The following is a 23,748-nucleotide window of genomic DNA, read 5'->3' as shown; positions in this document are numbered from 1 at the left end:
GCACAGATACAGTCTATACCCCCCACACGTATATGCTCTATTACACACACATGCATTTTTTTCCCATTTGAATTTGATGAGAACTTTTCTTCCTTTTTTTTTTTTTTAAAGATTTTATTTACTTATTCATGAGAGATACAGAGAGAGGCAGAGACCCAGGCAGAGGGAGAAGCAGGCTCCCTGAGGGGATCCCGATGCGGGACTCGATCCCGGGACCCAGGGTCACACCCTGGGCTGAAGCCAGACGCTCAACATCTGCATCTTGGGACGCAGACCCAGGCGTCCTGAGACCTTTCCTTCCTAACTGCTCTGGTTTTACCCAGAGCCAGCTGGGGACGTAGGGGAGAATCAGAGCCCTGCCCACTTCCCCTTTGTCCCCCGTCCCCAGGCTTACCTGGAAAACCCCAGAGTTTCTCAGAACACGGCCCTGAAGGGCATCACCAGGCCTCAGTTCCCCAACTTGTGGGCGACGACCAGCCTCGTCCCAGCCCCTGTGATGGACAGCGAGGCTCCTGCCTTGGTCCTTGGGTCCAGGGGACAGAAGGCCCTTAGGACCCCACCGGTGCAGGCCCCACAGTGACCCCAGGCTGGCCCATCTTCGGCTGGTGGGTCTCCCATCTCTGGTCCCTTGCCTGTGCTGAGCAATGGACAGTGGGACCTGGAGGCCCCACCCTGCACCCCACGGACTCCCCCAAGGCCTGGAGCTTTTGCCGGTGCTCCACTCCTAGAATTTGAGGACAAAACCAGGGGCAGGGGGAGGAGTGTGATGAGCACTGCCCAGAGACTTAAAAGGGCCTGCTGGGAACTCAGGGTTCAAACAAGGACTAGGACTTTTGGATGCTCGTGTTCTAAACTTTGGAAAGTCCCCTGGCAGGTGAACTTGTTCTGCAGGCAATGTCCTCACATAGACCTTTCTGGGGAGAGGCTCCCAGATACCCTCCTCCAGAGCATGGCTGGCTCGGTCCTGGGTGTCTGGAGGTGTCCTGGCAGCTGCTTCCACAGGTCCATGCCTGCATCACCCCCCCCTCCCGGGGTGACCAAGGACAGGCTGCAGGGTGGAGTGTTGGGGACGGGACCCCATGACTCCCTGCCCTTTGCATTCATGCATCCCCCATATAGGCCTTGACCTCATTCCTCACCCAACAAGGAGACAATTCCATGCACCCAATGATCTCCGCGGGGGACCAGTGTGAGGACCAAGTGCAGCAGGGTGGCGACTGGGTGGCTTCGTGGGCAGGGGCGGGCTCTGGGAGGAGGTGACGCTGAGCAGGTCCCCCTACCCAGATACCGACCACTCCTTGCCCCGACTACCTTGCTGTCCCGGTGTCCTTGGGACCCACACCTGCCCTGCTCTCTGTGGGTCCTTAAACGTGCAGGCGGTCTTCCAGTGTGTGCTGCTTCCAGTAAAACCCGGGGCGAGCACCATCTCCGTTTTCTCTTCCCTTCTACCGTTAGCACTAGGAGGTAACTCGAGCTATTTGCAAGGACCCAGCACCCGTGACAGGATGGGAGCAACCCTGCCCTGTCCAGGTGTGGCTGCGGGAAGTGGCTGGACTCTAATCTGCATTAAATCCCTGCTTTGGGACAGTTGGTAAAAGCTTCACGTGGTCCAAGAGCGTCAAGAACCTACTGGATTTTTCTCGTGGGGCTCTGTGGTGATTTAGGTGCCCGGGGACCTCTCCCAGGCAGCTGTGCAAACGACGGCCCGTTTGAAGGATTGTTGGGCTTACGAAGAACCATAATCCAGTGGAAGTGGCTCAAGTTAAGGGAAGGTCTAAGATAGGCCGTCGCTAAATTGCAGGAGATTCCAGGCCAGGACACAAGCAAGGCTGCACCCCGGTGGGCTAGACAGGGGAGCGGGACCAGAATGCTTTTCCTCCGTCTCTCTCGGGACCGTCTAGTTGCCTCTGCTCCTCTGTCAATCTGCTCCCTCCACCTGCCCCTCTCCACCTCCTCTCTGCTTGTCTGCAGTCCTCCCCCAGGCCGCAGGACAGTCCTCCCCCAGGGAGGCTGCAGGATGATCCTCCCCCAGGGAGGCAGCAGGGTGGTCCTCCCCCAGGCTACAGGACGGTCCTCCCCCAGGAAGGCTTCAGGGTGATCCTCCCCCAGGGAGGCTGCAGGGTGATTCTCCTCAGGCTGCAGGATGGTCCTCCCCCAGGGAGGCTCAGGTGATCTCCCCAGGGCTGGATTCCTCCCCAGGGAGGCTTCAGGGTGGTCCTCCCCCAGGGAGGCTTCAGGGTGATCCTCCCCCAGGGAGGCTACAAGGTGATTCTCCCCCAGGCCGCAGGATGGTCCTCCCCCAGGGAGGCTTCAGGGTGATCCTCCCCCAGGCCGCAGGATGGTCCTCCCCCAGGGAGGCTGCAGGGTGGTCCTCCCCCAGGCCATGGGAGGGTAGACATGGGGCCTCAGCCTGCCCTGTTGCATGTGCCACAATGTGGAGGACCACATGGGGGATGAGCCCGGAGGCGGCCACTGGGAGCGTGGTGGGGGGGACGGTTTCCACTGAGCCCACGGGGCAGCGTGGCAGCAGAAGGTGGAAGTTCCGCCTTCTGTCCAGAATGGTGGTGGCGGGCACCTGAGGGCCGTCCAGGATCAGGGGGCGTGGGTACGGGGTGAGGCCGGGAGAGGAGGAGAAAAGGGGAGTCTGGCCCTCTTCACCCACGGAGAAATGGGTGTGTGTCCCCGATGGGCAAGATGTGGGGGGCTGGGGCTTCGAGCTGGGGGTGCGGGGTGGCGGGGCGGGCCCGGAGGACGGGCGTTCCTTCTTCGGAGGTGGGACAGAGGCCTCGAAGACTCGGACACATTGAGGGGGAGGCTCAGCTCCGACCCACTTTCCCCCTCCATTTCCATCACATATCGCACCCCACGACGTCCGGGCCACCGTGCCAGGGGCTGTGGACATAAACGTGCGGGCAAACCGCAAGCCCCCGGGCCCCGGCCTGCGGATCCTACAGCAGATCATGGTCCCATAGGGCTCGTCTTCAGGCCTTCGGACGGCTGCAAGGGGGAGCCAACTTCAGCAGTCCTCACGGCCCCTCAAACTGCCTGGAAGTTCTACTTGTATCTGACCTTCTGTGGCAGCCCTAGCCCCTTCCCAGGGAGGAGAGTGCTTGTCCCCTGGCTCTGGGGGGCGTGCAGAAGACCCACGTGGCGCGTGTCCCCACTGAGGCCTGTGGAGCCTGCCCGCTGGGCAAGGCCGCTCGGCCCAGGGAAGCAGCCAGGAGCCTGGAAGACGCCCTCCCTGCAGCGTCGTCTCGTAAGTGGAGGTGCAGGTCGCCCTTCCGTGTGCCCCAGAGCCTGGCCCGAGGACTCGTGAGGCGCCTCGGGGTTGCCCGGTGCCCGGCCCGCTCCCAGCCTGCCTTCCCGGGACTGCGCCTCTGGCATCTGCTTTATCGGGATTCTCGAGAGGGACAGCTGGCTTCTGTTACATGCCTGCTCCGCGCTCCGTTCCTGCCTGTCTGCTCCGGTTTTAAATAGCTTATCTGAGCAGCTGGACAACCACATGGGCTTATATGGCGTGGGGTGCATGTTCCTAGAGCCCTGTCCCTGGCACCTGCCAAAATAGCAGCCAACACCCCCCGCGCCCCCTCTCGTCCCGCCGCACATTCCTCCCGCCGCGGGTTGGCTCACCGGGCCCAGCCCACAGGCCTGCTTAAAGCCTCTCGGTCCCCTGCCCTCGCCCAGTCCCTGCTGAGGCTCTGCGGATCGCGGCGGCTCCCGGTTGGAGGTAAGGCTCGGGACGGGGAGAGCAGCGAGGTGGGGACCGGCCTGCGCCCACAGCCTGCCTGAGTCCACGCCAGAGCTGCGAGCCGTCCGCCTTCCCCCGAGAAGAGGCCGCCCCATAGAGGCGGCGTCACAGGGTTCGGACTCCCAAGACGAGCGCAGTAGGGCCGCAGCGGCCCGTGCTGGAGATTAGAGACTTAGGTTGGGGCCCCAGACCTGCCACTAAAGGTACCGCGTGGCTGGAAAGTCTTGGGTGAGAACCTTCCCCTCCCTGGGCCTCAACTTCCTCACCCGTAGGACGGACGAGGTAGCTGCCGGGCCCCTGTGTGCTCTAAAGGCGGCGAAGCTCTAACCAACAGGGTCTCCCCCGGATTGCTGGGTCCCACCCCTCACGTCCAGGCCCAGGGCCCCCTGAACCTTCCAGGCAGGTCCTTGTTTGACTTCAGAGCCCAGCCAGGCTGTGGTCCTATCAGTCACGATGGTGCTGGTGCAGCTCTCATCCCCGCCGCCCCCCCAATTTGGAAAGTGTCCTGGAAGCCCTGAGAAGGGCACCTGTGCAGAGGCAGGCAGGGGCCGCGGGCACCTCTGCAGGCGGACGGGGGACGTTCCTCGGACCTCCCTCCCCAGGGAGAACGTGCCGCCAGGCAGCGTTTGGGGGACTGACGGGGAGACGCCTGGGTAAGAGCCTCTCATGGGGTGTGAGGCCAGCTCCAGGGGTTCGCGTCCAGCTGCCCCGTGCCCCCGCTGTCTCCGCAGCAGGCCCTGTAGGGACAGACCTTGCCCCGGCTTGATGTTCAGCTTCCCCTGGGCAGGCGGAGCAAATACCTAGGGAGGCGACTGCGGGGAGTGAGGAATTTCAAAGCACATTCCAGGCCCCGTGCTATTGGGAAGCCACCTGACCTCCAGAATTCCTCCTCCTCCGACCTGCGACTCATGGGGCCAGCCCTCCTCTCCAGGCACAAGAGGAATCTGAGGGGCTCAGGTTACGCACGGCCCCCTCAGGCCTGTCCCCTCGCTCCTGGTGGGCTGACAGCTGCAGGCTTGGGGGGATTCCAGCTGGATGTAGGGCGAGGGCCGAGGGCCGGGGCCACATTCCTCAGGGACTTGTTTCTGCAAGACTAGAACTTGAAGCTCATGGTCTGAGAGATAAGCTAATGGAGGCCCAGAGGGATTAGATGACTTAGCTAAGGTCACACAGCAAAAATTGGGTTTTAAAATCAGTTTTTTTTTTTAAAGTAATCTCTATGCCTAATGCAGGGCTTGAGCTCAGGACCCTGAGATCAGGGGTCTCCTGGTCTACGGGCTGAGCCAGCCGGGGGCCCCTAAGTCCAGGTCTTTTCACCCCGCGGCCAGTGTCTTTTCTGCTTTGTCTTGTTTGTGACTTAGTCCCCAGAAAAGGTGACCTTGACCTCTGGGCCGTGCGGGCGTTTGGCCGGACAGCGGCCTGTGGAAGCAGGTGAGGGTCTGGCCGCTCTGGACGCTGTGGGTCCTCGCGCTGCGAGGGTCCTGATGGAGTCGGTGCACAGCCAGAGCCCCAGCCTGGCCGCCCCTTCATCTGTCTTGCCTTGGGCAGCCGGGTGAATCCGCGCCCTCCCCTGCCCTCCATCCTCGCTATTTTTAGGAGTTGGGTGGTGCTCCCAGGAGTAGGGAGGGGGCTCCAAGCTGCTGGTCCTTCTGTCCTTCCTCGGCCCCCAAGCCACGCCTCATGGCTCCGAGCTGGTGGGAGGGCAGGGGCACGTGCCCCACACTGGCATGTGTGCCCCCCCGAGACACTTCTCTGCCCTCCCCGAGGTGAGGGACCCCCCCACCCCCGGCTCCCGTCCTGGCTGCTGCCCGAGGGCCTGGGGCTGTGCACATCCGGATCTGGCCACCGCACCCGAAGGCCCATTTGGAGATGCTCCGGGCTTTGGGTCTGTCTTCGGCAGAATGAGGCTCCGTCCTCCGGCACGACACCTTACACACCTGCCTCTCTTCTTGTCCCCCTCCCCTCTCCCAGGGGAGCTCCTTGTGAGCTCCGGGCGGAGGGGCCTGGGGGGCTCTGCCTCGCTGCCACCATGCTTGTCCCGAACCCAGTAGGACTGGGCAGCTGTGGAGCAGGCTGGGATGAGCAGCCAGCCCGAGGCCGCCCCGGGCCTGGGTCCGGGGGAGGGCTCCACTCAGAGGCCCGGTCGCGAGCAGGGGCTCCCCCCTCAGAGTCCCTCAGCCTGAAAGCGGCGGCCTTGCCGCAGAGTCACCTCACCCCACCCAAGTAGCGACTGTCCTTGGACGCCCCCAGATGGGTGCCTGGGGTGCCGGCTGCCGTAGGTGCACAGGGAGGAGGAGAGGGTGGCGAGCGGTGCTCCCCCCGCACCCCTGTCACCTGTGGCTTGAATCAGAAGTTGGCGGCTGCAGTGCTGGATGCTGGTGGGACGGCGGGAGGGGCCAGGAGAAGCCTCCCAGAGGATGGCCACGTCCACCGCTCCGACCGGGCTCCTGCTCCGCCATCGTCCCGCCTCACATCACCTTATCCCTTTGCGGGAAGATCGACGGCTTTCATGCTGCACGGCTGGGGCGGGGGGGGGGGCACCATCCGTGATTCAGCCACGGTGAGAGGGGCCCGTGGGGCCGTGCACAGCTGTGGCCCAGGGGGGCTGGTTTAGGACCCGGATCAATCAGAGGTCCGCCCGAGCCTCCCCGCCACCCCGGGGGAGGGCCCATGTCGCAGAAGAGGTGGAGGGAGGTTAAGACCTTTCCAAGGTCACCGGCACATGTGAGCTGGAGCCAGGATTCACAACCAGGTGCGTCTCGCCTCCCCCGGTGGCTTCTTCCTGCGGTCGCCCGGACGCACAGTAAGGCCTGACGTCCCCAGCGTCTTCCACTTTCCTTCAGGCCAACCCACTCCTCATAAAGGTCCCCGCGGCGCCGCGGGCAGGTGCTCCGGCCGTTCAGGGTGTTAGGCAGGACGCAGCCGCTCTCACCAAGCCGGAGGAGGGGTCTGACTCTCCAGCCCAGCTAAGGGGGGGCTCTCCAGCCAGGCCCTAAGTGGGATTGGTACTGATCCCGGGGAGTTTAACCCGCGATCAATCCTGAGATATGACGCGGGCCCCATGTGCACTTTGCCCGCGTCCCCCGGGTGCCTGCACCTCGGTGGTGCAGGTCACAACTAGGATGTGGACCCTCCTACAAGCCATACTCTCACGCGGACCGGGACCGGGTGGGTGGGAAATTCTATCCCGGGTGGGTTAGGTTCATGTGTTCATCACCACACTCAAGACGCCGGGCTGTTCTAAAACCACAAAAACCCCGTGTGCCTTTAAAAAAAGAATGTTTTAAAGTATTCCCCATACCCATCGTGGGGCCAGAATTGGCCCCCGTCGACTGGGCCAGCCAGGCGCCCCTCCCGTGTGCCTTCTGTCACCATGCCCACCTCCCCTCCCTCCCCTCCACACACAACCCGACAAGCACCAGTCTGTTCTCCATTTCTATGAAACTTCACCATTTCAAAAATGTTATATGTGAATGAAAACATACGAATTGGCCTCCTCCCCTCCATGAGAGTGTCTCCCCGGAGATTCATCCAAGGTGTCCCGCCTATCACTGGTTTAGTCCTTTCCATTGCCGAGAGGTATTCCAGGCTATGGATGTGTCACAGTCTGTGAAAGCAGCCTCCCAGGGGGACTCTGCAGTGATGGTGGTGCTGGTGCTGGTGGTGGTGGTGGTGGTGGTGGTGGTGGTGGTGATGCAGGTGGTGGTGGTGCTGGTGCTGGTGCTGGTGGTGGTGGTGGTGCTGGTGGTGGTGGTGACGGTGATGGTGGTGGTGGTGGTGCTGGTGGTGGTGATGGTGGTGGTGGTGGTGGTGGTGATAGTGATGATGGTGGTGGTGGGGGCCTCGGGGCTGCCCTGAGGGCCTGGCAAGGTTGTGGACTGGAAAGGTTCTAGAGAAACCACAGAAAGGTTGTTTGTGAGCTACAGTGATTAGCACCGGAACAGGGAGGCGCCACACAGGCTGCCTGTGGGGGGACGAGGAAAGGGCCGGTTGCCCTCGGGCTGACGTGGGGGTTACTGTCCCGCCCTTGACCTCACCTTCCACACCCCCAAGGCCTCAGGGGAGGCAGCCAGCGCTGGAGGAGGACGGGCTTCCCCCTCTGCCCCCACATTGACATTTTTCTCTTTCTGGAGGGAGAGCGGAGACCATGTCCGACCTGGAAGAGGTGGCGGAAGAGTACGAGGAGTGAGTATCCGCGGCACCCTGTGTGCGGGCTTGGTCTCCCCAGGAGCTGGGACGGGGACGGGGCGGCTGTGCATCCTGGGGGTCTGACCTGTGCTTCTGTGCCTCTGGGGGGACCCGGGGCTGGGCCCCAGTGGGGAGAATTTGCAGAGAGGCTCAGCTCCCAGGGTGGGCTGGGGTCCTACCTGGTTAGGAGACCAGGAGGCACGGGGTTGGGTGAGGTCCTACCTGACTGGGAGACCAGGAGGCAGAGTGTCTTAGAAGCTGTGTTTGCTGAAACCGGATCCAGAGTCGTTCAGTGACCGTCCCATAGCCACCCAGCAGATTATGCCCCATAAAACGCAAATCAGAGCTCACTGCTTGCACTCCCCTTGGAATCACACTGCTCCTGAAGTGTCCCGTCCACCGCCTCTGCTGGGGGACCCCCCCGGGAGCGGGACACTGGCACCCAGTCTAACCATGATCCCCTGGAGGGTGATGCTCACCAGGGAGGATGCGGGGTGTCAGGATACACGGTCCCTACCTTCGTGGAATTTGCTCTTCTCTGGGATGTTAAGATGCAAAATGTTGGAAGTAATTGGCCAAGAGGGGCTGGGCTGGAGGGTGGGCTCTGGGTAGTGGGGGAGCTCTAAGGAGGGGGAGGGCAGTGGGGGCTGCGATGGTCGGGCTTACCTGCGGGGATGTGGATAGAGAGAGAAGGTGGGGGAAGGGTGTTGTGGGGTGCAGCCGGTGAAGCTCAGCGCAGGGAGAGGGTGGTAAGTGGGCTGATGCTGGAGGGACCAGGTGGGGGCTTGTTAGGGACGGGCCCGTTAGGGGGTGCCTTGGTAGGGGCCTAAGGAGGGTGGGCTCCATCAGGCAATGAGGGAAATTAAGGGGGAACTTCTCTTCGAAAAGGCCAGTGTGTGTGCATGTGGGGGTGGTGCGTGTGGGGTGTGCGTGTGGGGTGTGCATGGGGGTGTGCTACTGACAACGCGTCCTCTTGCACGCAGGGAGCAGGAAGGTAAGCACACGTCTGTGTACTCATTTGCATGGGGGCAGCCTGCTTGGAAACTGACCCGCGTGTTCTCCTCTCCTGCGGCCGCGGTCTTCTCTCCTGAGCAGAAGAAGCTGTGGAAGGTAGGAGCCCGGGCAGAGGGAGGGCCAGAAAAGAGAGACCCGGGGGATCCAGGGTCCTGGAGGCCCTGGGAGAGCGGCTGATCTGTCCCTGCCCCTCACCCCCAGCTGAGCCAAGGTCCTCCAACAGCCACAGCGCCAGTGGGAGTCAGGGCCAGCCTGGGTGGCTTGGGTCCCGGCCGTCCGCCATTTTGTTCAAACAGAACCATCAATTTTTCCAATGAATCATTTTTGATTTTTTTCCCTCCAATTTTTTTTTTAACCGAGGAAAGTTTTAAATGCAACATAAAAATAACAAAAATAGAATTACACAGCCCCCCCCCCTTCCCCAAGCGCCCGTCATCGGGCTTCAACCGTCATCCACTGCGGCCAATCTTCTCTCATCTATGCGTCATCTCGCCTCCCTTATTGTAGAGCAGACATCCCAGGTCATCCCCAGACGTCCTAGCATTTCAGCGCCTAAGTAGTTCGCTACGCATCTCTAAAAGATAAGCGCTATTTACAGGAAAACAACCATAACACCGTTATCACACTTAAAAACATTCAGGGTAATGACTTTTCAAATGGGATTATGGACGTGTTCAGTTATCTGAAACATTTTTTTTAAAGATTTTATTTATCTTTTAGAAAGAGAGAGAGAGAGAAAGAGAACGAGGTGGGGAGGGGGGAGGTAGAGGGGAGGGGCAAGCAGATTCCCCACTGAACGTGGAGCCCATGTGGGGCTTGACCCCTGAGATCATGACCCCTGAGATCATGATCTGAGCCAAAACCAAGAGTTGGGCCCTTAACCGACTGCTCCACCCAGGCGCCCCTCTGGGACATCTGCTCTCATGAGTCTTCCCTCGCTCTGTGTCCCGTATCCCACTGAAAGATCACCCCAACCCTCTCTCTTCCTGGGGGCTGGACACACGGAAATGATTCAGATCCCAGCCCCGGAGGGGCCCGGAATCGCCCTCAGTCCCCTCAGGCTTCGCACCCAGGCGGGTTGCATCCTGCCCCTTGGAGCCTCTGCAAATTCTCAGAAAAGGCTGTTGTAGCACAAGCATGTGTGGGCACCAGGAGAAGGGGCTCCCCGAGGGTCTAGGGAGCGAGCCGGGGCTTCCGTAGCCGTCCCCCTTCTTCCCCAGGCCTTCCAGGGAAAACGAGGAGCCTCTCGCACCTTTGAGGCTGTTCCGGGGTGCCTGGCCAAAGAGTAGACGCAAGGGAAACTCAGGGGAAACCGAGAGGGCCCACGGGAGTCACTCTGGTAGTCAAGGAACACGAAATAGATCAGAAGCTAGTTGAAATATTTTTTTTTTTGAAAGATTAAATTTGCTGATTCATGGCAGATACACAGAGAGGCAGACACTCAGGCAGAGGGAGAAGCAGGCTCCTTGCAGGGAGCCCGACGTGGGACTCGATCCGGGGACCCCGGGGTCACGCCCTGAGCCCAAGGCAGACGCCCAACCGCTGAGCCACCCGGGTGCCCTTGAAATATTTTTTGAATCAAAAATCCAGCTGGCTCCACTTTCCGCTGTGTTCCCGGCTTGAGCTCTCGAGATGGCGGGTTTTCCTTTGCTTTGAGGACTTGCCAGCTCGTGAATTTTAGGGGGTGGTGCTTGAGATCCAGACCTTTGGATCTGGGACTAACCTGCCTGCCGCGCGCCGTAGGATTTGGCCGTGACTTAACAAAATAATGAGTTCTCTGCCGCGCGGTGTCCCGAGCTCCACGGAGCCTGTGCCTTGCTGGCAGTGAATGGACTCCACCCGCCTCCCGCGGAGTAAGACCCTGTGGCCCTAATGACCAAGAACGGGCTCTAAGTGGGTGACCCCAAGCCTGCAGGATGGACCAGGCCGTGTCTCTTCCTCCAGGAGGGAGCTGGTGGTTTCTGTAAGCTCCGTCCTGGCCCCCCCGCCCCCCTCCCCCCCGCAGGTGGCACTTCCTTCAGGCAGACAGGAACGTGCCCACGCCAGGCGCTCCCGTGGGGCTTGCGGGCCTCTGGGTCCTGAGCAACCGGACGTGTCCCGGGGGGTTCCGGGGGCTTGTTCCCGGTGGGTGCGTGGGAGGAGTTTGAGGGCAGTGGGTCGTTGGCAGCGTGCCCTTTGGGGTGCCCACAGGAGTCGGTCCGTTAGCGCCACTGAACGCTTCCCACGCGCCGGGTGAGCGCGGGTCCGCGGGCACCAGAGATCACCTGTCGTCTCACCCGCGGGAGTGAGGACGGTCATGTCCGTTTTACGGACAAGGCGCCCGGGAAGCTGCTGAGAAGCAAATTGCCCAAGTGGCTCCGAGTGTTGCATCGGGCGCTGGAGCTGGAGCTTGACCCCGAAGCCCACGCTCGGAGCCACGCGCCATCCCGCGCCTGTCCCTGTCCTGCTCCCAGACTAACCTGTCTCGCTTCTCCCCCCTGCTGCGGCCACTCCCTGACCCCCAGAAGAGGAGGACTGGAGAGAGCACGACGACGGTAGTACAGCTTTTCCTTTCCTGTGCTTTCTGCTCCCTGCTGTCCGGGGCCTGGCCCTGCTCTGTGGCGAGCGGGGCGGGCGGGCCGGGGTTCCGGGGGGCCAGGGGCGCGGGGCGGCTCCCTCACTCGCTGCCGTCCTCGGAGGGGCCCGGCCGCTGCTCCTTGCCCCGGGTCCTGACCTCTGTGCTGTGCTGGGTGGCGGGAAGGCCCCGGGCTGGCTCATCCCCTAGCCTGGTCCGCATGTGGCCCAGAGGGGCACTACTGTCTGGAGCGGGTGGCCTCTCTCTGCCCCCGCGGCACCTACTGGGCCCTCCCTCTGAGCTGGACGGCACCCAGGCGCCGCGGCCGGGCGTGAGGGGCCTGCGACACAGTTATCCGAAGAGCAGCTGGGGGAACTGGAAATAGCCAGAGCAGAAAGGACATGACGTCAGCCTTCACATGTGCACTGCGGTGGGCGTGGGGGGGCCTGGACTCTTGCCAGCCCCCGGGGACGGGACTAGGGCAAGGGGGACACACTTGGGCTGAGGTTTAGAAAGCTTTCTAATAGTGATGTCTCGAGCTGCGGTGGGTGGTCTGGGGAGCCTGGGAGCCGCGGAGGGTGGGGGGCGTTGCACAGAGAATTGGCACTGGGGTGGGGTTAATCAGGCGGCCTGAAGAGCACCCCCACACTGGCCATACTCTTGCTGCCAGCCGTCTACTCTCACCCCTTCTGGAAGGACCTTCTCCCAGAGAGGCACCCCCAGGCCCACACGTGGGAACGGGGGACCCAGAGCACCAGGCAGGCTGATTGGTGGCCGGCCCCTCTCTCTCCAGCCCTGAGGCTTTTTCGCCTCCCTCTGCCAGGAGGCCACCACTTGTCAGCCCGTCAGTCAGGGAGCATTACCAGGCACCTCCCACAGGCAGAGCCATGGGCCTGGCGTCATCCCGTCTTATCTGTCTTCTCAAGTGCCTGACTTGGGTGGGGTCCATATCCTGCCAAGCCGAGGAGTGAAAATAGAAAAATCCTACTGACTCTCCAGACAGTACAAATGTCTACACGGTGGGCATCTCACCCACCCACCCACCTACCCACCCACCCATAGTCTTGCTGTTTTGGTTTCTCTTACATACACATGAAGGGTCCCCAGAGTTACTGAGTCCAGCCAGGACAGGCGCTTCTCCAGCAGTACGATAAATCCCGTAGCTCCCGATCATTGGGTAGAGCATTCGGGGTGGGGTGGGGGGACTGGGGTGGAGTCGTGTGATTGCCAGGGAGGCTGTTGGGGAAAGGTGCTAAATCAGGCAGCAGCAGCTGAGCCACCAGACGTCCCCACCCCAGCGGGGTCTCACCAGGCCTGCGAGCCCTCCTCTGCCGCTCCCCGCAGCGCCCACTACACCCTAACACGCTCCGACCCCAGGCTTCCAGCCCTCCCAGTGGCTTTCAGGGGGAGCACAGGTCTCCAGGCCCCATTTCCAATTCCCAAACTCCGGCAGAGGCAGGTCTGGAACAGCAGGACTCTGCCCAAGCCTCCTCCTGCCCTTCCGTCGGGGCGTAGCAGGGTCGGCAAGCATTTCCCCTAAAGGAGCGCATAGTAAATGTCTTAGGCTTTGCGGGCCACACGGTCGGTATCTGCCGCAATGTCTGGACCTGCTGCAGGGGGCAAAGGCAGCCGCCGGCAGGCTATCGATGCGGCTGTGTTCCAATAAAACTTTATTTCCTGAAATACTCTGGGGGCCACATTCGGCCCTTGGGCCGTAGTTTGGCAGCTTCTGGTTCAGCCCCGGAAGTGAGCAGCCCCGTGCCATTCATATCGGTGGCCCCAAAAGTCACCCGGATCGGGGAGGTGCCGACCTCCCTGCCCTTGGTCCCCGGCGGGGGCTGCCTCCCGGTGCGGGCCTGGGTACTCACGGTGTCTGGCTCGCCCTCCAGAGCAGGAAGAGGAGGCCGCAGAGGAGGCAGGAGGTGAGGCTGAGACGGAGGAGACCAACGCGGAAGGTGAGGCCTGCCTGCCGTGAGGGCTTGAGGGGCTTTGTCACGGTGCCTCGGGGCACGGCGGGGGCACCCAAGGGCACCCCTGTGGACGTAGGGCGTCCGCCCGGAGCCCGCCCTGCAGCCTGCGCACCAGCGCCACCTGCCCGGGCCGGGCCATGACCCTTGTCGGGGTGCTCCCTTGGGTCCAGGGCCATGTCTGTGGCCCCAGGAGCCGGCAGGGTGCGCTTTGGTTTAGGCCCCGTGTGGGGAGAAGCCTCCGGGCAGGAGCCTGAGCCTAGGACGAGGCTCTTATTGATTTCTCCTGTTCTGTGCAGGAGATGGCCAGGAAGGTGAGGCTAAAGAGGCCGAAGGTGAGGGCTTAAGGCTCAGGAGGGACGTATCGGGATGTCAAGGGAACCCCTGCAAGCAGCTCTGGGGGAGATTGCCCACAGGACTCCCTCCGGGGGGGTGGGCGAGGAGGCCTTCGGGGGGGCGAGGTCAGAAGTTGGTGACCTCGCAGGTTTTGGGTGTTGGGCTGCAAACCCCTGTCTCCCTCATTCCAGAGAAGTTGCCCGGGTGGTGCCCCGGGGAGAGGGGACCACTGTCCTGCCCAGATTGGGGACCCACACCTTCCGGGCTCCTGGAGCTCAGGCAATGTCATCTGTGAAGCGTGGCGTCTCTGGGATGAAACCCCAAGACACATGGGGGCTGTGGCACGTCCACAGTGGGGCGGTGCTCACTGCCACGGGGGAGGCTTTATGGGGTGCCGGGGTCCTGGTCCCGTCTCTGCAGGGGAGGGGCAGCAACTGGGTCTTGGCATCATGCCCGTCCACGTCCGGGCCCTGGTGGTCAGGGATCCACGGAGCAACCGGGGAGGCAGAGACCTGGGCAGGGCCTGGGGGGCCAGGACCCCCTGGGGCAGCCACGGGGCGGGGGGGGGCCCTCCTCCCTGGGAAGCAAAGCTGCCTTGCCCAGAACTGGTGAACGAGGAAAGGCTGGGCATTTTCCTCTGGGCGTGTGTGCTTCCTGTGGGGACCCCGCTGTGCCCCAAGATGTCCCCCCGGGAGCTGCTATGGCACAGGGGGTGTGGGGTGTGACCTTCGTGACACTCCTGGAGCCAGGGATCCACGGGGCTGGAAGGAATTCACTGTGCACATGGGGAAATGGAGGCCCATGGGGGGCAGAGCCGGGGCCAGACCTGGGGCCTCCTGACCCCGTGGCTTTGGGCTTCTCTCCTCTCCAGATGGCCCAGTGGAGGAGTCCAAACCAAAGCCCAGGTGAGTGGGCCGCACCTGTGAAGCCCTGCGGGCGGAGGGCCAGTGAGGAGGGCTGACCAGGGCGGGCAGGAGGGCAGTATGGCACAGTGGGCATGGGCTGGGGGTGCAGCAGGCGCAGGCTGCCATGTACGGTTGTACGGGGTGTGTACCCACAAGAATCTGCCTGAGGGACGGTGGAGGCTGAAGTCCGCCCCGGCCTGCACAGCCAGCTGCGCACCCCGTCACGGGGGGCAGACTAGTCGTGGCCCTGGACAGAGACCCCCCCCCCGTCCCTCAGCGTGGCTGCAACACCTTCCTCTGTAGCTGAAGTGGGAACTGAGGGAGGAGAGAAGATCTGCGGGAGCCAAGCAATGAAACTGGGCGGCCTAGGGGGCTTCGAAGTGTGGCAGGGGGTCGGGGCGGGGTGGCGTGGTGCAGGGGGGCTGGGGTGCTGGACCCGCAGGCGCCTCCCCTGGGGCGGTGCTCAACCTGTCCCAGCCCACACGGGTGGGCCTCGCCCCATGGCCGTGGGTCCCCCGGAAACAGCCCCAGACACAGCCCCAGGTCCGCTCATCCGTCCAGCGCCATCTGCTTTCCTGGCGATGGACGCTGCGGTATCTCAGTCCAGCCCTGCATAGACCTGAGGGTGAATGGGGAAACTGAGGCCCGGCCCCACTGGACCAGGTGCCACCCGGCAAGCATGCGTTGGGGCGGGGACCACAGCACAGGCCTCCGGGCTCGTCGGGAGACGCCGTGGGGTCAGCCGCGTGTGCCGTTGAGCCTCCGTCCTGGTGGACAGGCTGGCGCTGCCTACGTCGTGGGTGCACGGGGACGATGGAGGGGGGCACCTGGGACAGAGCTCGGTGTCCCGGCTGTGAGACCTGACACGGGGTGTTAGCACCGCGGTGGCCGTGCCTCTGCAGGAAGGAGAGGGGCCCCGCTGCCCTGAGCACCCGTGGTCCCAAGAGGCCGGGGTTTGGGGGACATTCCCCGGTTCCCTCCTCTTCTGTCCCACAGGCCATTCATGCCCAACCTGGTGCCACCCAAGATCCCAGATGGAGAGAGAGTAGACTTTGACGTGAGTGTGCCTGTGGGGAGAGCGGGCCTGGGCTGGGAGTGCTTGCAGGGGGCCCGAGGGAGACACCCTGTGACCTGGGAGCCCAGGGTGGGGGCATGGCAGGTGGGGAGGTGCTCAGCACCCCCACTGGGCCTCCTCCTGGGCCCAGGCCACCATGGCCCCTGCTGGCCGGGCGTCCAGCCTGCCCGTCCCGTCTGCTGCGGAGGGGGCACCCCGCAGCCGCTTCCCCGGCCCTTGGGGGCCTCTGAGCCCGCCGTGCGTCCGCAGGACATCCACCGGAAGCGCATGGAGAAGGACCTGAACGAACTGCAGACGCTGATCGAGGCTCACTTTGAGAACAGGAAGAAAGAGGAGGAGGAGCTGATTTCACTCAAAGACAGGATTGTGGGTGTCCAGCCTCCCGTGGAATCGCCCCCAGAGGACCCCGTGCCCGGGCAGCCCTCCCTGGGGCCCCTTCCCCGCCCGGGGTGGGCTCTCCATCAGGGCCCGGGTGCCCAGGAGCCCCCGGCCCGCACCTCCTGGGGCCCTGCTCACTCCCCACCCCCTGGACGGTCTGGGTGGCCTGGGCTCCAGCTGCGCCCCCGCCCCCGCCTGCCTCCCCCTGGGTGCAGCTCCCGCACCGACCCGGGGTGACGGGTGAAGCTGTGGCCTCTGCGATCCCGAATCCTGCTGGGGGAGGGAGGTCATCTGGTTTGCTTTGTTTTCCCCTCCACCAAACTGGCTGCGCGGCGCTGGCTGGCAGCTGAGGATTTGGCCACCTGTCGGGGGACACAGAGCAGCTGCCAGGGCCGGGCGGGGGCCGGGGCACAGCCCTCGGGGAGACGGGACGAGCCGCCTGGCATTTTTCGAGTGGTTGAGGACAGCCCCATGACGAGTGCTGTTCGGTGTCGGCCCATCTTTATTTAGCCGGGCCCCGGGAGCTGGCCCACCTGTCGGCCCGACTGTCTGCGTGCGTGCAGCTGGCGGGCCGAAGCCCTTGGAGGAAGGGCATTCCTTGCCCTGAGGCTCGGGGGGCGGGGGATCCCGTGAGGGTTCTCAGGCCGCCTGTCCCCTGGGCGGTCCCTGCACCTCTGCTGACTCCTCGGCCTGTGCGCGCCCTGGGCAGGCTTGGCCTCTCCCCCGTAGGAGAAGCGGCGGGCCGAGCGGGCCGAGCAGCAGCGCATCCGGAACGAGCGGGAGAAGGAGCGTCAGACTCGCCTGGCTGTGAGTGACCCTAGTGCAGGGCCCACCGAGCCCCCCACCCTGCTGCCAGCGCCTTCCAGCCCCCGCCCCCTCTGCCTTCACACGCCCTGGTCCGGTCAGCGAGCCCCCGGTGAGTGCTGCGCCTTGTCTGGGTTCTGGCGATAAGCGGCCGGCAAGGCACAAACGTCGGGGCCTCCCGAACCCAGAATTTTATGAGACTCTCCGTCCAGCAGTTCCACTTCTGGGTGTTCACCCGAACACGAAACCCCCAGCAGCAACACATCTGCACCCCGGTCATTGTAGCCTTATTCACGGGAGCAAAGACCTGAAGGCAACCCATGTGTCCAGCGACGGAGGAGGGGATAAAGAAAGTGCGCACACACACACGGACACACGGACACATGCACACACACACGGACACACGGACACATGCACACGGACACACGGACACACGCACACGGACACACGGACACACGGACACACGCACACGGACACACATGTACACCGACACATACACACGGACACAGGAATATTACTCGGCCATGAAACCAGAAGGAACCCTTGCTATTTGTGAGAACGTGGTTGGACCACGGGTGGGTGTTACGCTAAGTGGAATAAGCCGGACAGTGAAGGGCAAGTACCGTAGGATTTCACCCACTTTATTTTTTGTTAAAGATTCTATGTGTTTATCTGAGACGGAGTGAGCTTGTGCAAGCATGAGCAAGGCAGGCGGTGGGAGGAGCAGAGGGAGCAGGAGAGGGAGAAGCGGACCCTTCACTGAGCGGGGAGCCCGACGTGGGCTGGACCCCAGGACCCAGGATCATGACCTGAGCTGAGGGCAGACGCTCAACGCGCTGAGCCCCCCCGCCCCGGGCGCCCCCGCGTGATTTCACATATATATGGAATCTAAAACGAAACAAAAATGAAAACCAAAGCAAGCTCGTGGATGCAGAGAACACATTGGTAGTCGCCAGAGGCAGGAGTGGGGGGGCCAGGTGAGCCACAGAGTGAGGGGGGCCAGGTGAGCCACAGGGTGGGGAGCAAAGTGAGCCACAGGGTGGGGCCAGGTGAGCTACAGGATGGGGGGCCAGGTGAGCCAGATGGGCCAGGTGAGCTACGGATGGGGGCCAGGTGAGCCACAGGGTGGGGGGGCCAGGTGAGCCACAGGGTGGGGGGGCCAGGTGAGCCACAGGGCTGAAAGGCACAAACTCGCTATGGGACGGCTGGTGTCTCGGGTGCCTCTGGGCCCCGTGCTGACTCCGCAGGAGTGGAAGTTCCCCTCCTTGTGCCCCCAGAGCAACAGGCCCCCTCGGGGGCTCCCTGCCTGACGGGAGCACGTGACCCTCACTTGGGGAACCCCCTCCCTGGTGCCAGGCCCTGTGCTGGGGGGTCCGTGCGGGGGCTTCTTGCCTGGTGGAGAGAAAGCTCCACTCGTGGGACCGCGGGGACCCCAGCCTTCAGCCCGCGCGGGGGTTTGTGCCTCCACCCCTGATCTGTGCTCCTGCTCCCCCTGCTAACCAGGAGGAGAGAGCCCGACGAGAGGAGGAGGAGAACAGGAGGAAGGCGGAGGACGAGGCCCGGAAGAAGAAGGCGTTGTCCAACATGATGCACTTTGGGGGCTACATCCAGAAGGTGGGCCGGGAGGAGCTGGCTTCAGGGCGCTGGAGTGGGAGGGGCGGGGTGTCCGCCGCCCTCGAGCTGGGTCCCCACCATGTGAGACCCAAGCGTCCTCCTCCTCCTGCCTGGGCCTTCCCCAGGAGGGGCTGCTGGCGGTGGGGCTGTAGGTAGAGGCCCCGACCTCATGTCAGCCGTGCCCGGGGCCCCGGGGGGCTAGGATCAGGGCCCTGGTGGGAGCCCCGGATGTGCCCCTTCCGGCTGGCCGTGGCCTCAGGCTGCTCAGAGCCCAGCCCGCTCACCTGGAGACAGGTGCGAGGCCCGCCCACCTGCGCCGAGGTCATGCGAGCGCCCGAGCGCCCGAGCACCCACAGAGGCTTTGCTCCTACACACGCGCTCGTGCCCCCTCCCGCTGGTACCCCGTTCTCAAGGGGGGACAGGAGCTACCAGATGGGTTTTCTCCAGGCAGTGGAGCCACCGGGACGGTTCCTTAGGCCTCCCAGGTCCCCAGCTCAGAGCGGCCCCCCTCCCCCGGGGCCCTCCAGCCGCCCGGGCCCGCCCCGGGCCTGCCCGCTCTCCAGGCAGCGCCTCCTGCCACCGCGGGGTCTGAATCGCCTTCTCCTTCTCCCCCTGTGTCTCCTGCCTTTGCCTTCGGCCCCGGGCCCTGCCCTCCCTCTGTGTCTCTGTCCGGGTCTCCTTCTTTCTCTCTGGGTCTTTCTCTCATGGTGTCCTGGCTCTGCAGGCCCAGGTGGGTACAGAAACCTCTAACCCTCTTCCTCCTCGTGGCTCTGGGGGCTCCCTGGGTGGGAGGGGCCCGGCGGGGGGAGGAGCGTGGACAGTGGGCTAGTGGGAGGAGGAGGGAGCCGCCAAGGAGTAAGGGACTGAACCGGCCCTCCTTGCCCCTGCCTCAGTTTCTCTGGGAAATCCAGGCAGTTGGTGGCATGTGGGTGTTTCAGGAGGAAGAGGATAAGGGCCTGGTCCTGCTGCAGGCCTTGCCCTACTCCCTATTGGGGTTTGGGAGGGGCGCGGGGAGGGAGGAGGTGTTCTCTAGCCAACCCCCCCCCCCTGCTCACCACCCTCTCCAGACCGAGCGGAAAAGTGGGAAGAGGCAGACGGAGCGGGAAAAGAAGAAGAAGATTCTGGCTGAGAGGAGGAAGGTGCTGGCCATCGACCACCTGAACGAGGACCAGCTGAGGTGGGGACTGAGGGTGCAGGGGCAGCATCTGTGAGGGGAGGGCGGGGTGGTGGAGGGGAGGGTGGTGGAGGGGAGGGTGGTGGAGGAGAGGGGAGGGCAGGAGGGAAGGCAGGGGAGCAGAGGGGAGGGCAGGTGGGAGGGAAGGGGAGCAGAGGGGAGGGCAGGGGGGCAGAGGGGAGGGTGGTGGAGGGTAGGGGAGCAGAGGGGAGGGCAGGGAGCAGAGGGGGGCAGGGTGGCTGAGGGAAGGGTGGGGGGAGGACAGGGGGCAGAAGGGAGGGGGGAGCAGAGGGGAAGCGGGAGGGGAGGGCAGGGGTGCATTCTCACCACACACCTCCAGGGGGCGCGGTCACACCACGTATTTTCCCAAAGACCGGCCTGGTGGACGGGAGCTGGGCCTGTGCAGGTCAAGCCGGGTCTGCTTGGCCAACAGGGAGGGAGCACTGAGTAGCCGCCCTTTGGGGGTGGGGGGGGACACGGGGATCGGACTGTGGTCTGCGGTGCTGCAGGGCCTTGCCCCTCCCCAGACCTCAGTCCTCCGGCCCCTGGTTGTCTCCCCAAGCCCTGGGCACTGCCATCTGGGCCCCACGCTGAGCAGGTGGGCTGGGGACCTATGCCGGCCTGGGGTGCAGGAGGGCTGGGGCCTCTGAGGCCCGGGGCCCTTCGGGAGGAAGGCCCCCCCCTTAGGGCCCCCACCCCGCCCCGCTCCGCTGCGCAGGGAGAAGGCCAAGGAACTGTGGCAGAGCATCTACAACCTGGAGGCCGAGAAGTTCGACCTGCAGGAGAAGTTCAAGCAGCAGAAATACGAAGTGAGCTGCTCCCCCCCAACCCTGACCCCACCACGCCCCTCCTGGGTCGGTGGGTCCCCTCGGCGCTGCCAGTCAGGCCCCTTCCCTGACCCTGTCACCCCGCACTCGGGGTCTCGTCCCTGATGGTGCTCAGGGTCCACCACCGGCCACTGCTCGCTGCGGAGCTCTGATGGTTCACTGGCGGGGCCGGAGCAAAGACCCATGTTGGGGGGGCCTGCCCTAGGGGGACCCCTCCCCTCCTTCCTGAGGCCTCCAGGCAGCCGCCCAGACAGACGGGGGGAGCCGGGTGCACAGAGCAGAGCTCCGGGTGCAGAGGAGGCCCCCCGCCCCGGCAGCCGCGTCTCCCGTCCCCACGGACTCCGAGGCCCTGGGGTGCACCCAGCCCGCCGAGGGGTCCCAGGTGTCCCAGCAGCAGGCTGGAGTCGGCTGGGCGGCGCGGGTCCCCACAGGCCCGTTGGCCCCAGGAGCGCAGCTTCCCCTTGGGGGCTGCCTTGGGCACCTCCCGCGCAGGGTCCCTCCTCCGGGCACCGCTCAGGTTCTCGCGGCCGCACGGATGTCCCCATGTGGTGACGGGAGCGTGCACATGGTGGCTGCACTGCCGGGTCTGTGGCTCGGCCCTCACCCACGTGACCCGGGCCAGTCACTTAGCTCTCCTCGTTTCCGTTTCCCATCGAAACGACGAGGATGCCCGCAGGCCACGGTGAGGGTTGGGGGGGCCGGGAGGGTAATGGTGACAGTCGCAGTGATGGCTCTGCCGAGGCCCCTTGGAGCGCTTTCGCGTGGATGAGGTCATACCTCGTGATAATCCTGCGGGTGAACAGTTGGGAAGAGTGGTCATGACGGAACAGAGGGTGCCGGGCACCCCGCGGGCGCAGGAGGTGTTAGCTGCTCCCCAGCCCCCAGGCCCGGGCCTCCCTCCTCCCCTCGGGTCCAGGGCGGGGACGGCTGGGGCCCTGGGGGCTGCGGCTGCCTGGGGGCTTCCTGAGCCCCGGCTGGGCCTTGCACGGGGGCTCAGGCCTCTTTGTGCCACCCTGTCCCGAGCCCTTTGTGGCTCTGGGACCCCACAGCGACAGCCCCGTGGTGTGGCCGGGAAGCCTCTGCCTGGCTTCTGCTCGTGGCCCCGGGGCCCTCTGGATCTCACAGGGCTGCTGCTCGGGCCCCTCCCCTCCTCCCTCTCCTACCCAGTCCCTCATCTTTCCTCCTCCTCCTCCCCCCCCCTTCCTCCTCCACAGCTGTGCTAAGCCAGCCTGCCCCTCATCCCCAGCCACCTGGGACCTGAGTCCCTGAGCTCCGAGGTTACTCTGTCTTTCTCACTTACAGATCAATGTTCTCCGGAACAGAATCAATGATAACCAGAAAGTGTAAGTTTCTAGGTCCTTCCTCCAGCCCGGCCTGCCTCCTCCTGCCCCGGGTCCTAACCGTCTCCTCCTCTGAGGGCTCCGGCTCCCACCCCTGCCTCCTCCGCTTCAGGGCACAGGCTGCTTCCTCCTTGGGCTCCCCCGGGGTCACTGCTCCGCGGGGGACGGGGTGCAGGGCCCGTGGGGACTCACCCCAGCCCAAGGCTTGGAGGCAGCTCCAGGCCGCCCTGTCGACCCTCCCCGTCGGCCACCTGCGCCCCCTCCCTGTGGAGACCTGCTGCCCCGGCCTGTGTCCCGCTTCTGACGGCGCCCCGCTTCTCTGGCAGCTCCAAGACCCGCGGGAAGGCCAAGGTCACCGGGCGCTGGAAGTAGGGGCAGCAGTTGCCTTGACCAAAGATCCTCGCCGGCGCCCCGTCCCGCTCGCCCCCAGTCCCGGGGCCCCCGTCCATCCATCCATCCATCCATCCAGGCAGGCTGGTGTCTGGAAACCAGGAGCTGGCCCGGCCGGAAGCTGCTGTGCGCCTGTCCCCCCACGTGCCCACGCATGCACCCCAAGTACCACGCATGCACCCCACGTGCCACGCATGCCCATAATAAAAGCCAACACACACTGCGTGCCTTTTCTGTCAGCAACTCTTCAGAGGGAGGGAAGCTCAGGTGAGAGCCTGTCTCACAGGGAGTCAGGGCCGAGAGCAGCCCCTCAGGGACTCGGGCCCCTCGGGGACACACGCCCCTCGGGGACACGGGCCGCTGGTAACTGCCAAACTCAAAGGAGCCCCGTCCACCTGCTTGGGAGGCAAGAGGGCGCTGGCGCCGAATGCGCGGGCTCACCCAGGGCCTGGGCCTCACACCCAGCAGGAGGCCTTGTGCCGGGGCTGCCGTGAGTCACCGCGAGGCCCCGGGGGACTTGTCGAGTGTCCTGAGCGTCAGGACAAGGGTTCCCGTGTGAGTCACTCCTTGGGAACAACGGAGGCCTTCTTGGATGGGCCTGTTTTCTTTCTCTTCCTGGCCCGGGCCTAGGAAGCAGGCGTCCGGGGGAAGGAGGGCCGGGGTCGTCAGGTGGCCCTTCAGGCCGAGCTGAGCTGCTGAGAGGCGTGGGCTGGTCCGAGTGCCTCGGCTTTCTCCCCTCCCGCCACTTGCGCGTCCTCTGGGGCGTGCGCACGAACCAGGGACCACGGGCTCCTTGAGCGGAAGACGGCGTGGCGGCCTTGGGCCCCGTTGGCAGAAGGGGAACCACGTGAGATGGGAGAGCACCCGGCTCAACAGCTCCCTAGGGGAAGCCCTGAATGCGGCGCCCCCACGCCTCTGCTGCAGCTGCTCCCTCTGCCTGCAAGGCCTTCCCTCGGTTCTCCACTTGTCATCCACCAAAGGGAGCCCCGCGGTCCCTGGGAAGGCTTCCCACGCGCTTCCACACACAGTGATTCATTTCTCCTTACTCTGGGCACCCCGGGCTCTCCTGTAACTGCACCCACACTTCTACTTCTAGCTCCACAGTGTCCCTGGTGTCTGTGCCCGCAGGCACCGTCCCCCGGCTCTCAAGAGACAGTAGAGACCCCCTTCCCCCGCACCACGGGCCAAGCGCGGTGATAGATGCCGAGACACAGAGATGAAAGGGGTATGGCCTCTGGGCAGTGAGCAGGGGCTTAGCCTGGGGTCTTGGCCTCCTTTCCTATCCATCCATCCATCCGTCCGTCCATCCATCCATCTGTCCATCCACCATCTATCCACCCATCCGTCCATCCCTTCATCCATCCTTCTGTCTGTCCATCTTTCCATCCATCCATCCACTTGTCTGTCCATCCATCCATCTGCCCATCCATCCAT

General features: G+C 64.1%; 1 protein-coding gene across 2 annotated transcripts; it reads left to right on the top strand.

Moving 5' to 3' along the window:
• The first annotated feature begins 3,535 nt into the window (after window positions 1–3,535).
• Window positions 3,536–22,537, top strand: TNNT2 (troponin T2, cardiac type). 2 transcript variants are annotated; one of them, XM_055318991.1, is made up of 16 exons: window positions 3,536–3,727; window positions 7,882–7,933; window positions 8,920–8,930; window positions 9,032–9,046; window positions 11,455–11,484; window positions 13,394–13,459; window positions 13,771–13,806; window positions 14,679–14,712; window positions 15,709–15,769; window positions 16,037–16,153; window positions 16,895–16,972; window positions 18,473–18,583; window positions 19,651–19,760; window positions 20,476–20,566; window positions 21,887–21,927; window positions 22,251–22,537. In XM_055318991.1, exons 2-16 carry the CDS (start codon window positions 7,896–7,898, stop codon window positions 22,294–22,296), a joined length of 885 nt encoding a protein of 294 aa, XP_055174966.1. In that variant the 5' UTR covers window positions 3,536–3,727; window positions 7,882–7,895; the 3' UTR covers window positions 22,297–22,537. The 2 variants fall into 2 exon arrangements, with proteins under 2 accessions (XP_055174966.1, XP_055174965.1); XM_055318990.1 differs by lacking the exons at window positions 3,536–3,727; window positions 7,882–7,933; window positions 8,920–8,930; window positions 9,032–9,046; window positions 13,771–13,806 and having other exon boundaries at window positions 9,777–11,484.
• Window positions 22,538–23,748: the final 1,211 nt, after the last annotated feature.

This window comes from Nyctereutes procyonoides, unplaced genomic scaffold, assembly GCF_905146905.1.
Source record: "Nyctereutes procyonoides isolate TBG_1078 unplaced genomic scaffold, NYPRO_anot_genome, whole genome shotgun sequence".
Lineage (NCBI taxonomy): Eukaryota > Metazoa > Chordata > Mammalia > Carnivora > Canidae > Nyctereutes > Nyctereutes procyonoides.
Note: the sequence above shows the minus strand (reverse complement) of the source record. Positions and strands in the feature narration are given on the sequence as shown.